Source organism: Rutilus rutilus (assembly GCF_951802725.1).
Source record: "Rutilus rutilus genome assembly, chromosome: 22".
Classification (NCBI taxonomy): domain Eukaryota; kingdom Metazoa; phylum Chordata; class Actinopteri; order Cypriniformes; family Leuciscidae; genus Rutilus; species Rutilus rutilus.
The window spans coordinates 16488692-16501624 of record NC_140227.1 but is presented as its reverse complement, the minus strand read 5'-3'; the positions used below and the strand labels follow the sequence as shown (position 1 = coordinate 16501624).

General features: G+C 40.0%; 2 protein-coding genes across 3 annotated transcripts; both read right to left on the bottom strand.

The window, feature by feature from the left end:
• Positions 1 to 361: 361 nt before the first annotated feature.
• Positions 362 to 4072, bottom strand: LOC311281785 (uncharacterized protein). 2 transcript variants are annotated; one of them, XM_084395029.1, is made up of 4 exons: positions 1812 to 4072; positions 1516 to 1669; positions 1362 to 1426; positions 362 to 1151 (listed from the first exon to the last, which is right to left on the bottom strand). In XM_084395029.1, the coding sequence occupies exons 1-4, from the start codon at positions 1842 to 1844 to the stop codon at positions 1047 to 1049; spliced, it is 357 nt and encodes a 118-aa protein (XP_084251155.1). In that variant the 5' UTR covers positions 1845 to 4072; the 3' UTR covers positions 362 to 1046. The 2 variants fall into 2 exon arrangements, with proteins under 2 accessions (XP_084251155.1, XP_084251154.1); XM_084395028.1 differs by lacking the exon at positions 1516 to 1669.
• LOC311281784 (uncharacterized protein) lies at positions 4073 to 11222 on the bottom strand. Its single transcript, XM_084395027.1, has 3 exons — positions 9578 to 11222; positions 9285 to 9349; positions 4073 to 9075 (listed from the first exon to the last, which is right to left on the bottom strand). The coding sequence occupies exons 1-3, from the start codon at positions 9792 to 9794 to the stop codon at positions 8971 to 8973; spliced, it is 387 nt and encodes a 128-aa protein (XP_084251153.1). The 5' UTR covers positions 9795 to 11222; the 3' UTR covers positions 4073 to 8970.
• Positions 11223 to 12933: the final 1711 nt, after the last annotated feature.

Below are 12933 nucleotides of genomic sequence, written 5' to 3'. Positions count from 1 at the left end.
TATTTTCTCAGACAATCTGGTATTATCATGATAAGCAATTATCTCTGTGGTTAAAACATTAAAGCACGCCACAGAAAAAGTGTTCAAAAACAATCGCATCCACAACAAATATTTCTAATGATTGAATTAAACATTTTTTTGTAACTTCAGTAATGATTTCAAGTGTTTAACTCCATTAATTTGAATGGCATATTTAATATAAATGTTTATATCAGAAGTATTTTATTTATTTAAACTGTTATTTGCGTCAGTTTCACTAAACGGCTCAACACGCTCGCTGCCGCGGACATTTAAGAAGGAATGGATATTGGCTTCAAGTGACAGGCTTGGTGATTGAAATTGTATTTGTATAATCTTTCTGTATGTTTAATTTTCTTTAGATTTTCTGTATAAAAGTCATTTAACTCCAGCTCACCATCGGTGTCGCCAAAAATCTCTCAGCCCTCTCCTCGGACAGCACGTCATATACGCATTTATTCTATCTGACTTATTTGTAAGTGTGAACTCGTGAAATCTCAATTCTCCAGCGGCAGTCATCTTTGTTGTAAACTAATTCAAATCAAGCGCTCTTTGATGACGTGGGTGATTACGTAACCGCAGATCATCTGTCCATCATCGATTAAAGCCCGCCCTGGCAATTTGATTGGCTCGGCCTTCTGGCAGCCGAGCATAATTACTCCTCAACGGATCGAGTCCAGACCGAACTTCCTGACCAAAAAATGTTGTGGGCGGCTAATAACTTACAGCAACACCTCCCCCTTTGCCTTTCAGACGAGGTTCATGTTTAGAACACTAATCTTGCGGGGTGGACTCATTTAAAGTAATGTAATCGTTTGGTTTTAGCCAGGTTTCTGTCAAACACAGCACATCTAGATTATAGTCTGTAATCATATCATTAACAATGAGTGCTTTTGAAGTAAGGGATGAATTTTGTGTGCATTTCTGAATTTTGTATGCATTTTGTATCCTGTGTGTGCATATGTGAATGAGTGTGTGCATTTATCTTTGAGACTCTTCAAGCTCCATACAGCTCCCACGTAACGCAGCTAGTCCAGGTTGCTGTAGTTAGAGTCCCTTCGCACCAGGGGCATCAAGTGCTCTAGACGCTGGATGGTGGCCAGATCATCATGTCTCTCCATCTCAAATTTTGCCTGTTCATTACATAAACATATGGTTGGACATTTGAGATTGGTTCTTAAGTTTTTTCTCAATAGCAAAACTAGAAATACAATCTAGAAGTTAAGGCAAAAACAATAAGCTTTTTATATGCTTTTTTTTTTTAAACTGTAGATCATAGATCCTATACATGTACTATTTCAAAACACAATATTTAGTCCTGTACATTTAGAATATATATATACCTGTTCTTGTGTGGCCACAGGTGCAGTGATGGGCTCTTCTTTAGGATGGACCATATGAGGGCCACCTGTTACATGAGATACCAAGACAATTCAACCAGATCAAGACGATATAGAACCTAAAGCTGTACTGAAAGAAAACTAGTTTCAACATTACCAGTTGTGCGTGTTTGACTAGCTCTGGATCTCTCCAGAGAACAGAGTCTGGTCTTGTATGTTCTCAAGGCAGCAAAGTCCTCCTGGAGTTTGACTGTGGACTCTTTAATGGCATCAAAGTTGGCCTGCACCCTCGTTAGTGTCTTCTCATATTCCTAAATTTAAATTTAAATTTAGCATACATTTATGCTAGCGCCATGCTATGCTATACACAGGAAAAAAATTGCAAATAATGGATGCTTAAGTAATTCTATTGACAATGAAAAAAAAAGCTCTATGTGATGGGATTTATCTGACCTTGGTGACGTGGTCCAGGTGTAGATCCACCATCTGATCTGGATACGGCCGGGCTCCACCTCACTTTAGTATACGGAGAGATTGGTAGACACTTCAGGACTGCGTTGTCACATCCAGGCGCAGGTCCTTCGTCAGATGATCTGGATACGGCCTGGATCCGGCGGACTGCGGTAAACCTCGGTATAAACAGAGAGACTAATATTAGCGTAGATGCCATTCTTCTTATGATGTAACGAGTACATCAGGATTTATGGGAAGTGTCCCCGGTTCCGGCTGACCTAATCTATATATAGATAGATATTTTCAAAACCACTAAGAAATAAATTTTGAAGTGTTGGTGCTTAATGTAAAAATATATAGTATAAACGATAAATCACGTTTGAGATTTGTGCTGGCTACTGTATACAGGCCATCAGGGCACCATAAAGATTTTATCAAAGAATTTGCGGACTTTCTATCAGAATTAATATTGACTGCAGATAAAGTACTAATTGTTGGTGATTTTAATATACACATCGATAACGAAAAAGATGTATTGGGTTTGGCATTTAAAGACATTGTAAACTCAATTGGAATTAGACAACACGTGTCAGGACCTACTAATTGTCGTAATCATACTCTAGATCTAATATTATCACATGGAATAGATGTTGATGCCGTTGAAATTCTGCAGCAGAGCGATGACATCTCGGATCATTATCTAGTCTTGTGTAAATTACATTTAGCCAAGGCTGCAAAGCCGACTCCGTGTTTCAAATATGTTAGACCTATCACTTCTGCCACTAAAGATTGCTTTATCAATAATCTTCCTGATCAGTTTCATCATCTCAGCATCCCGGATAGCTTAGAAGAACTTGATATTGCAACAAAAACTTTTAACTCTTTCTAGCACTTGCTCTCTCTAGCACACAGTTGCTCCGTTGCGCTTAAAGAAGATTAAAGAAAATAGTCCAACGCCGTGGTACAACGAGCACACTCGGGCCCTTAAGAGAGCAGCCAGAAAAATGGAGCGCAACTGGAAGAAAACAAAACTAGAGGTATTTCGGATTTCATGGAAGGAGAGCTCGATTACTTACAGAGAGGCTTTTAAAAGGTTTTTCAACCCTATTAGAAGAAAATAAACATAATCCTAGGTATTTATTTGAAATGGTGGCTAAACTAACGAAAAAGAAAGCTTCAAGCCCAGAAGTTTCCAAGCAACACAGCAGTAATGACTTTATGAACTCCTTCACTTATAAGATTGATAATATCAGAGACAAAATTATAACTATGCAACCGTCTACTACAGTATTGCATCAAGCAGTGCATTTTAGTCTCCCTGAGGAAAAATTTGATTCATTTATTGCTATAGGAGAGGAAGAATTTACTAAACTTGTTAAATCATCTAAACCGACATCATGTATGTTAGACCCTATACCGACTAAGCTACTGAACTGCTACAAACTGATAACGGTCAGATAAGTATGATTTAAACCATGCTAATGCAATTCCACTAATGCCAACATAATTTTCGAGTCTATTTAAAAGAATGTTGTGGTCAATAGTATCAAATGCAGCACTAAGATCGAGTAACACTAATAGAGAGATACAACCACGATCGGATGATAGGAGCAAATCATTTGTGACTCTAATGAGAGATACAACCACGATCGGAGGATAGGAGCAAATCATTTGTGACTCTAATGAGGTTTACTTCCTGCTCAGCTACTGTTCGGACGCTCTTGCTTACTGCTCCGCGCTTTGCTCTATCGCTTTTACATTTTATCTCCTATTTTTTCTATATTTTATTTCCTTTATTTTATTTCCTTTTATCACCTAATTTTAACTTCAGCAAATCAGCACAGTGCTCATACGACAAAGTTTGGATTACTACAAAAACTGAGAATTCTTTTACCCGACCAGCTTACATACCGGGAAAGGAAAACACAACTGCCTACAAGGATAAGAGAAAATGCCTCTTCTGGAATCTACTTGCTGCACTAACTGCCACAGACTTTTACAAAGGATTGCAGTTCTAGAAACAAAGTTATTTACGGGACCACCAAACCAGACGGAGCACACAACAGAGCTTCGTCATGGACACCCTCAGCATACCGGTGAGTCCCATGAAACTAGTACTCCTCGACAGGTAGAGAAACAAGCCGATCGACTTACTAATCGATGGCACAAACAGGGAGCTAAACCCAAAGGCACTCGAGACATCAGATTGTCACGAGCATCACATATTACCGCAGTAGCATCCTCTACTCCAGATACAGCTCTGACAAGGATTGCAAACACTGGCCTCCTACCACCGCCTATACATCTTGAGAACAGATTTGAAGTACTAATGAATGTAAATGAGGAATCCACAAATGTGATGAATGTGATCGAACACAGACTGAATAGGCCAGTAGCTAACACTGATGCTAACTGGCGCTCAAGGTCGAGCAGACAGCGGCACTCAGCTCAGAGCGCAGCCGAGCCCAGGACTCTGATAGTGGGGGACTCCATAATCAGAAACATTAGCAACAGGGATACAACTACGTGCTGCCTTCCACAAGCAACAACTTCTGATATAAACAGGGAACTTCAGAACATTCTGATGAAACATAAGACTGCAAATCGACTCATCATACATGTGGGGAAGAATGATATTCATAAAGAGCAGTCAGAACTCCTTAAGAAGGATTTCAATGAACTTTTTGAAACACTTAAAAGACTGAAAGTTCAAACATTCATCAGTGGACCACTACCAGCAAGAGGAACAAACAGGTTTTCACGGTTGCTTGGGCTTAATACATGGCTGCAAAAAACCTGCAATATAAAAGCAGTGAACTTCATTGACAATTTCAATCTTTTCTGGAGTCAACGACAACTGTTTCATCGGGACGGCCATCACCCAAACAAACTTGGTTCAAGAGTGTTAAAGGACAATATCTACTTCTCCCTAAATCATCCTTCTGCGGTTTGTGCCAATCCACTCAATCTGAATGGCACACACACACCTGGACACAGTATGAATGACCACGGGACTTCACTTCAGCAGCAAAATGGACATGATAACACCACTCCGCCACAACAACCTCTGCTCACGGACACAATCTCAGCTGAGCCCTGCACACAGAGCTCACCACAGACAGCCATATCAGAACTGCTTGAAGATTCAGCACCCAAGGACGACTTCCTGGAAAACAGCCAGGGAAGCCAGGACAGCATATTACAGCCTCCTATAACACCAGAGCAACAGCCCCTTTCACCAGACACTTTCTCCCTCTCCCCTGCAACGCCACTACTGTGCTTCTCACAGAAAATGGAAGAACTGGTGCATGCTGGAACCAGACTATCCCACTCTTTTGCTGCAAGCCCCCAGATACCAACTAAAAAAAGACAGGCACCACTACCACCAAAGCCTGCGGGCCCAGCTCGCCCTCCCCCTCCTCCTGTGAGAGCTCTTCGGCCTCTGCCACAACGCCAGGGCCCACACCCTCCTCCTTCTGCTCGAGGTGAACCAAAAACAACTGATACCAGCTCTCAGTGATATGTGTCGGGTCCCCGTTTTGATAACAGTAACTTTCTCAAATGTTTACAAAACAAGCGGGAACCCAGTGTGCCTGTATCTTTCTCTATTGCTGTTCTATTACATGATAGAAAGTCTAAGGCCTTCAATAGCCGTACAGCAAACCCAACTAATCTGGTGCCTATTACACGTCAAACTAATATTGCTGTGGGGAAAAGTAAGTCTGTTAAGTTAGCTCTTTTAAACATTCGCTCACTTAAAAATAAATCACTTCTAGTCAACGACTTAATAACCACAAACAACCTGGATTTTATGCTTCTAAATGAAACCTGGCTAGAAGACAGCTGCAGTGCAACAATCCTCAATGAAGCAGCCCCTCCTAACTTTACTTTTATGAGTGTCTGCAGAGCTGTTAAGAGAGGTGGGGGTCTAGCTGCTCTTTTTAAAGATATCTATCAATGTAAGCAAATATCATTTGGGAATTACTTGTCTTTCGAATATCTGGGTATTGTGTTAAAAGGTGCTCCACGCATTTTACTTTTCATTATTTACAGGCCTCCAAAATACTCTCCAGCCTTTGCTGAGGACTTTACAGAACTGTTATCAACAATTACCTCAGAGTTTGACTGTTTTGCCATTACTGGAGATTTTAACATCCATATAGATAGTGCGGAGAACAATATGGCAAAAGAAATCAAAAGTGTTTTAAAAACTTTTGATCTGACTCAGCATGTACATGGACCCACACACAATCGTGGACACACTTTAGATTTACTTATCAGTAAGGGTCTAAACATTTCATCGATTGTTATTAAGGATGTAGCACTGTCTGATCATTTCTGTATTTTCTTTGATATATTGATCTCTCCTGCCACTGAAGCTAGATCTGTGTCTGTCAAGAAGAGATGCTTAAATGAGAACACTAGTGTCCTATTTATGAAGGCTATATCCTTAACACCAAGCATATCTGCAGACTCTGTTGATTTTCTCCTTGATTCTTTTAACTCAAAAGTTAAAGGTGTAATTGATGATATTGCTCCTGTTAAAGTCAGGAAGAAGAGTGGCAGACAAAAGGCACCTTGGAGAAACTCAACAGCAGTGCAAAATATGAAAAGACAATGCAGAAAAGCAGAGCGCATGTGGCGGAAGACAAAACTTGTAGTCCATTATAACATCTACAAAGACAGCCTTCATGCTTTCAATATGGAGCTAGGCAAAGCTAGACAGACTTTCTTCTCAAATATTATAAACAGCAATTTAAACAACACACGCACTCTTTTTGCTACTGTAGAGAGACTGACAAACCCCCCAAGCCAGATTCCCAGTGAAATGCTCTCAGACAGCAAGTGCAGTGAGTTTGCTTCTTTCTTCTCTGAGAAAATCAATAATATCAGAAAGGTGATCAGCACATCCTTGACTTGCGCTGGGGTCAGACAGATCAAACCACCTGAGAAAGTAGTTACTATGTCTGACTTCAAAGAAATTGATGGCAAAATTTTGGAAGAAACCGTACAGCACCTTAAAACATCAACCTGCGCTCTTGACACACTTCCCACATCGTTTTTCAAAAGTGTGTTAAACAGTTTAGAAGCAGATCTTCTAGAAGTGGTAAATGCTTCACTTCTCTCTGGGAGTTTTCCAAACTCCCTAAAAACTGCAGTTGTCAAGCCCCTCCTGAAAAAGAGCAATCTGGATAAGACCATATTAAGCAACTATAGACCGATCTCAAATCTTCCTTTCATAGGTAAGATCATTGAAAAAGTTGTCTTCAATCAGCTGAACAAATTCTTATGCTCGAATGGATACTTTGACAATTTTCAATCTGGTTTCCGACCGCACCACAGCACAGAGACAGCGCTCATAAAGATAATAAACGATATTCGCTTAAATACTGATTCAGGCAAATTATCAGTGCTGGTGCTACTCGACCTCAGTGCTGCATTTGACACTGTCGATCACAACATACTTCTGGACAGGCTGGAAAACTGGGTGGGGCTTTCTGGGATAGTCCTAAAATGGTTCAGGTCATACTTAGATGGGAGAGGTTATTATGTGAGTATAGGAGACCATAAGTCTGAGTGGACATCCATGACATGCGGAGTCCCTCAAGGCTCAATTCTTGCACCACTCCTGTTCAACCTGTATATGCTCCCAATGAGCCAAATAATGAGAAAGAACCAAATTGCTTACCACAGCTATGCAGACGACACACAGCTCTACTTAGCCCTATCGCCTAACGATTACAGCCCCATTGACTCCCTGTGCCAATGCATTGATGAAGTTAACAGTTGGATGTGTCAAAACTTTCTTCAGTTAAACAAAGACAAAACTGAAGTCATTGCGTTTGGAAACAAAGATGAAGTTCTCAAGGTGAACGCATACCTTCACTCCAGGGGTCAAACAACTAAACATCAAGTCAGGAATCTTGGTGTGACACTAGAGTCAGACCTTAGTTTCAGTAGTCATGTCAAAGCAATAACTAAATCAGCATACTATCATCTGAAAAATATAGCAAGAATAAGATGCTTTGTTTCCAGACAAGACTTAGAGAAACTTGTTCATGCTTTCATCACCAGCAGGGTGGATTATTGTAATGGACTCCTCACTGGACTTCCCAAAAAGACCATAAGACAGTTGCAGCTCATACAGAACGCTGCCGCGTTCCTACTGAAGTCACATTCAAATCCAGACTCAAAACACATCTGTTTAACTATGCATTTACTGAATGAGCACTGTGCCAATGTTCGTCCGACTGTACTGTATTTTATTTTGTATTCTTCTAAACTGTTTTAATTATTCTTATTTCTTTTTATTATTTTAATTTCTTCTATGTAAAGCACTTTGAATTGCCATTGTGTATGAAATGTGCTATATAAATAAACTTGCCTTGCCTTGCCTTGCCTAATGAGAGCTGTCTCAGTACTTTGGTACGGTCTAAATCCTGACTGAAAAGTGGAAATCCTCACAGCATCATTTCTTTCTAAAAAGGAACATACAGCTGCAGGACAGTAAAAACTCTGACCAATCACTGCCATTCGGTGCGAATGTAAAGAACCAATCAGATGCCTTCATGTCTCGTGCCCGAGCCCCACTGCGCGCGCTGCCCTGCGTGCACTCATCACATGTCACCGTTCCCGGAAATATTCAGCTCAAAGCACCTGCATATGCAGTCAGCGAAGGCAAACAAGGCAAAAACTACTTCCTCGGACCCTGCCCGCACTCTTGAACGACCTCCTCTGCTTCGCCCTCAACCCCGGACCTGTCCTCGAACCGACGATGCGGTACTTGTCTCCGGACTCGGAGTGTACGTTAGTCTTCATTAGAGTCAACAATGTTTTCATCATGGCTAATAACTTACAGCAACACCTCCCCCTTTGCCTTTCAGACGAGGTTCATGTTTAGAACACTAATCTTGCGGGGTGGACTCATTTAAAGTAATGTAATCGTTTGGTTTTAGCCAGGTTTCTGTCAAACACAGCACATCTAGATTATAGTCTGTAATCATATCATTAACAATGAGTGCTTTTGAAGTAAGGGATGAATTTTGTGTGTATTTCTGAATTTTGTATGCATTTTGTATCCTGTGTGTGCATATGTGAATGAGTGTGTGCATTTATCTTTGAGACTCTTCAAGCTCCATACAGCTCCCACGTAACGCAGCTAGTCCAGGTTGCTGTAGTTAGAGTCCCTTCGCACCAGGGGCATCAAGTGCTCTAGACGCTGGATGGTGGCCAGATCATCATGTCTCTCCATCTCAAATTTTGCCTGTTCATTACATAAACATATGGTTGGACATTTGAGATTGGTTCTTAAGTTTTTTCTCAATAGCAAAACTAGAAATACAATCTAGAAGTTAAGGCAAAAACAATAAGCTTTTTATATGCTTTTTTTTTTAAACTGTAGATCATAGATCCTATACATGTACTATTTCAAAACACAATATTTAGTCCTGTACATTTAGAATATATATATACCTGTTCTTGTGTGGCCACAGGTGCAGTGATGGGCTCTTCTTTAGGATGGACCATATGAGGGCCACCTGTTACATGAGATACCAAGACAATTCAACCAGATCAAGACGATATCAACGTTGGCCTGCACCCTCGTTAGTGTCTTCTCATATTCCTAAATTTAAATTTAAATTTAGCATACATTTATGCTAGCGACATGCTATGCTATACACAGGAAAAAAATTGCAAATAATGGATGCTTAAGTAATTCTATTGACAATGAAAAAAAAAGCTCTATGTGATGGGATTTATCTGACCTTGGTGACGTGGTCCAGGTGTAGATCCACCATCTGATCTGGATACGGCCGGGCTCCACCACACTTTAGTATACGGAGAGATTGGTAGACACTTCAGGACTGCGTTGTCACATCCAGGCGCTGGTCCTTCGTCAGATGATCTGGATACGACCTGGATCCGGCGGACTGCGGTAAACCTCGGTATAAACAGAGAGACTAATATTAGCGTAGATGCCATTCTTCTTATGATGTAACGAGTACATCAGGATTTATGGGAAGTGTCCCCGGTTCCGGCTGACCTAATCTATATATAGATAGATATTTTCAAAACCACTAAGAAATAAATTTTGAAGTGTTGGTGCTTAATGTAAAAATATATAGTATAAACGATAAATCACGTTTGAGATTTGTGCTGGCTACTGTATACAGGCCATCAGGGCACCATAAAGATTTTATCAAAGAATTTGCGGACTTTCTATCAGAATTAATATTGACTGCAGATAAAGTACTAATTGTTGGTGATTTTAATATACACATCGATAACGAAAAAGATGTATTGGGTTTGGCATTTAAAGACATTGTAAACTCAATTGGAATTAGACAACACGTGTCAGGACCTACTAATTGTCGTAATCATACTCTAGATCTAATATTATCACATGGAATAGATGTTGATGCCGTTGAAATTCTGCAGCAGAGCGATGACATCTCGGATCATTATCTAGTCTTGTGTAAATTACATTTAGCCAAGGCTGCAAAGCCGACTCCGTGTTTCAAATATGTTAGACCTATCACTTCTGCCACTAAAGATTGCTTTATCAATAATCTTCCTGATCAGTTTCATCATCTCAGCATCCCGGATAGCTTAGAAGAACTTGATATTGCAACAAAAACTTTTAACTCTTTCTAGCACTTGCTCTCTCTAGCACACAGTTGCTCCGTTGCGCTTAAAGAAGATTAAAGAAAATAGTCCAACGCCGTGGTACAACGAGCACACTCGGGCCCTTAAGAGAGCAGCCAGAAAAATGGAGCGCAACTGGAAGAAAACAAAACTAGAGGTATTTCGGATTTCATGGAAGGAGAGCTCGATTACTTACAGAGAGGCTTTTAAAAGGTTTTTCAACCCTATTAGAAGAAAATAAACATAATCCTAGGTATTTATTTGAAATGGTGGCTAAACTAACGAAAAAGAAAGCTTCAAGCCCAGAAGTTTCCAAGCAACACAGCAGTAATGACTTTATGAACTCCTTCACTTATAAGATTGATAATATCAGAGACAAAATTATAACTATGCAACCGTCTACTACAGTATTGCATCAAGCAGTGCATTTTAGTCTCCCTGAGGAAAAATTTGATTCATTTATTGCTATAGGAGAGGAAGAATTTACTAAACTTGTTAAATCATCTAAACCGACATCATGTATGTTAGACCCTATACCGACTAAGCTACTGAACTGCTACAAACTGATAACGGTCAGATAAGTATGATTTAAACCATGCTAATGCAATTCCACTAATGCCAACATAATTTTCGAGTCTATTTAAAAGAATGTTGTGGTCAATAGTATCAAATGCAGCACTAAGATCGAGTAACACTAATAGAGAGATACAACCACGATCGGATGATAGGAGCAAATCATTTGTGACTCTAATGAGAGCTGTCTCAGTACTATGGCTTTTTCTAATATCTTTGACAGAAAAGGTAGATTAGAAATCGGCCTGTAATTGACTAATTCTGTAGGATCAAGTTGCATTTTTCAGCTTAAAAGTTTTCAGTACATATCCTAGTGACAAAGATGAATGAATGATATTAAGAAGAGGATCTATGACCTCTGGAAACATCTCCAATTGAGTTCAGAATGTCTTTAAATGCCAATCCCAAAGCATCTTTTTCGTTATATTAAAATCACCAACAATTAGTATTTTATCTGCAGCCTATACTAACTCTGACAGAAAATCAGCAAATTCTTTGATAAAGTCTTTATGGTGCCCTGGTGGCCTGTATACAGTAGCCAGCACAAATGTTAAACGTGATTTATTATTTACACTAGATAAATAATTCAATTTTTACCCTTGAATGGGTTTAGGAGTTTTTTGTATGTCCTAATTCGGGGAACAGATACAGTTTCTATATGATGAGATCTAGTTGAAAAAGGCTCTATGTGATGGTATTTATCTGACCTTGGTGATGCGAGACAGCTAGCAGACGGTCGGTTTAGCCAGTCTGTCTGCTTCGAATAGAATCGCCAATAGCGTAATTTTGTGAGCATTTGTGTATCCTGTGTGTGCATATGTGAATGAGTGTGTGCATACTCCTCTAGCTCCATACAGCTCCGACTGGCAGCTAGTCCGGGTAGCTGTAGTTAGTCTCTTCACACCAGTGGTAAAATGGTTTCAAAATGTTTTACAGTGAGCTGGCTCACTCGCTCAAGTAGATGGATGGTGGCCAGATCATCATCGCTCTTCATCTCTGGCAAACTTTGGACTTTGATGGCCAAAGTCTCAATGTCGGCCAGCACCCTCATACGCGTCTTCTCATATTCCTAAAATTTAATTTAAATTTAGCATACATTTATGCTAGCGCCATGCTACGCTTACAGAAAAATTAAAAAATATATATTTTTAAGTATTTCTATTGACAATGAACAATCAACGCAATAAAATAGAAAGTTTCTAGCTTCAAGATCTTCCGAGATGAAGGCCTCAGGCTCATCCTAGTGCAGAAACAATTTTAAAACGCTTCAACTGACTGACCATGTACACACCTTTTGTTTACTGTCGTGCTCTGTGTTGCTTTGAGGATCTTCTGAATTCTTATCAGCCAAAAGCGCTGTTAAAAGACAAAATTGAACACAATTGAAAGAGCTTCAAATTTACACTCTCAACTTCTTGATAATGTCCACACTTTTTCTTTGAAACTCACGAAGTAGGGCATGTTTTGGATCCACATTTATGACTGGGCGATTTTGCATTCTCATGGCGCAAGCAGCAAAGTTAAGTGTATTGATGCTTTCTTCGTAATTGCAGCTGGCAGGTGAGAGGCACGCTATTATGAGGGTTTGTGTGTTTCCGCCTAGCGAGTCTCGAAGTAAACGAGTGAGAATGGATTCACGATACGGTATATGACTAGAACCATCCACCAACGCAGTTATGACTTTGCGAAGGGTAAAAAGAGACAAATTGATGTTGGTAGCTTCATTAAGGCGATCTGTAGAAGCACCGGTTTTGGACTGTCGTTCGCTTCCTGCAAGGTCCACGAAATTGAGTTTTCCTGCATGTAAATGTTCTTTACCAGCAGCATCTGAAATTACATATAAAAATTACAGAGATGTTGCATATACCGGTATGCAGATTTATTCATGCAAAAACTAAGACAC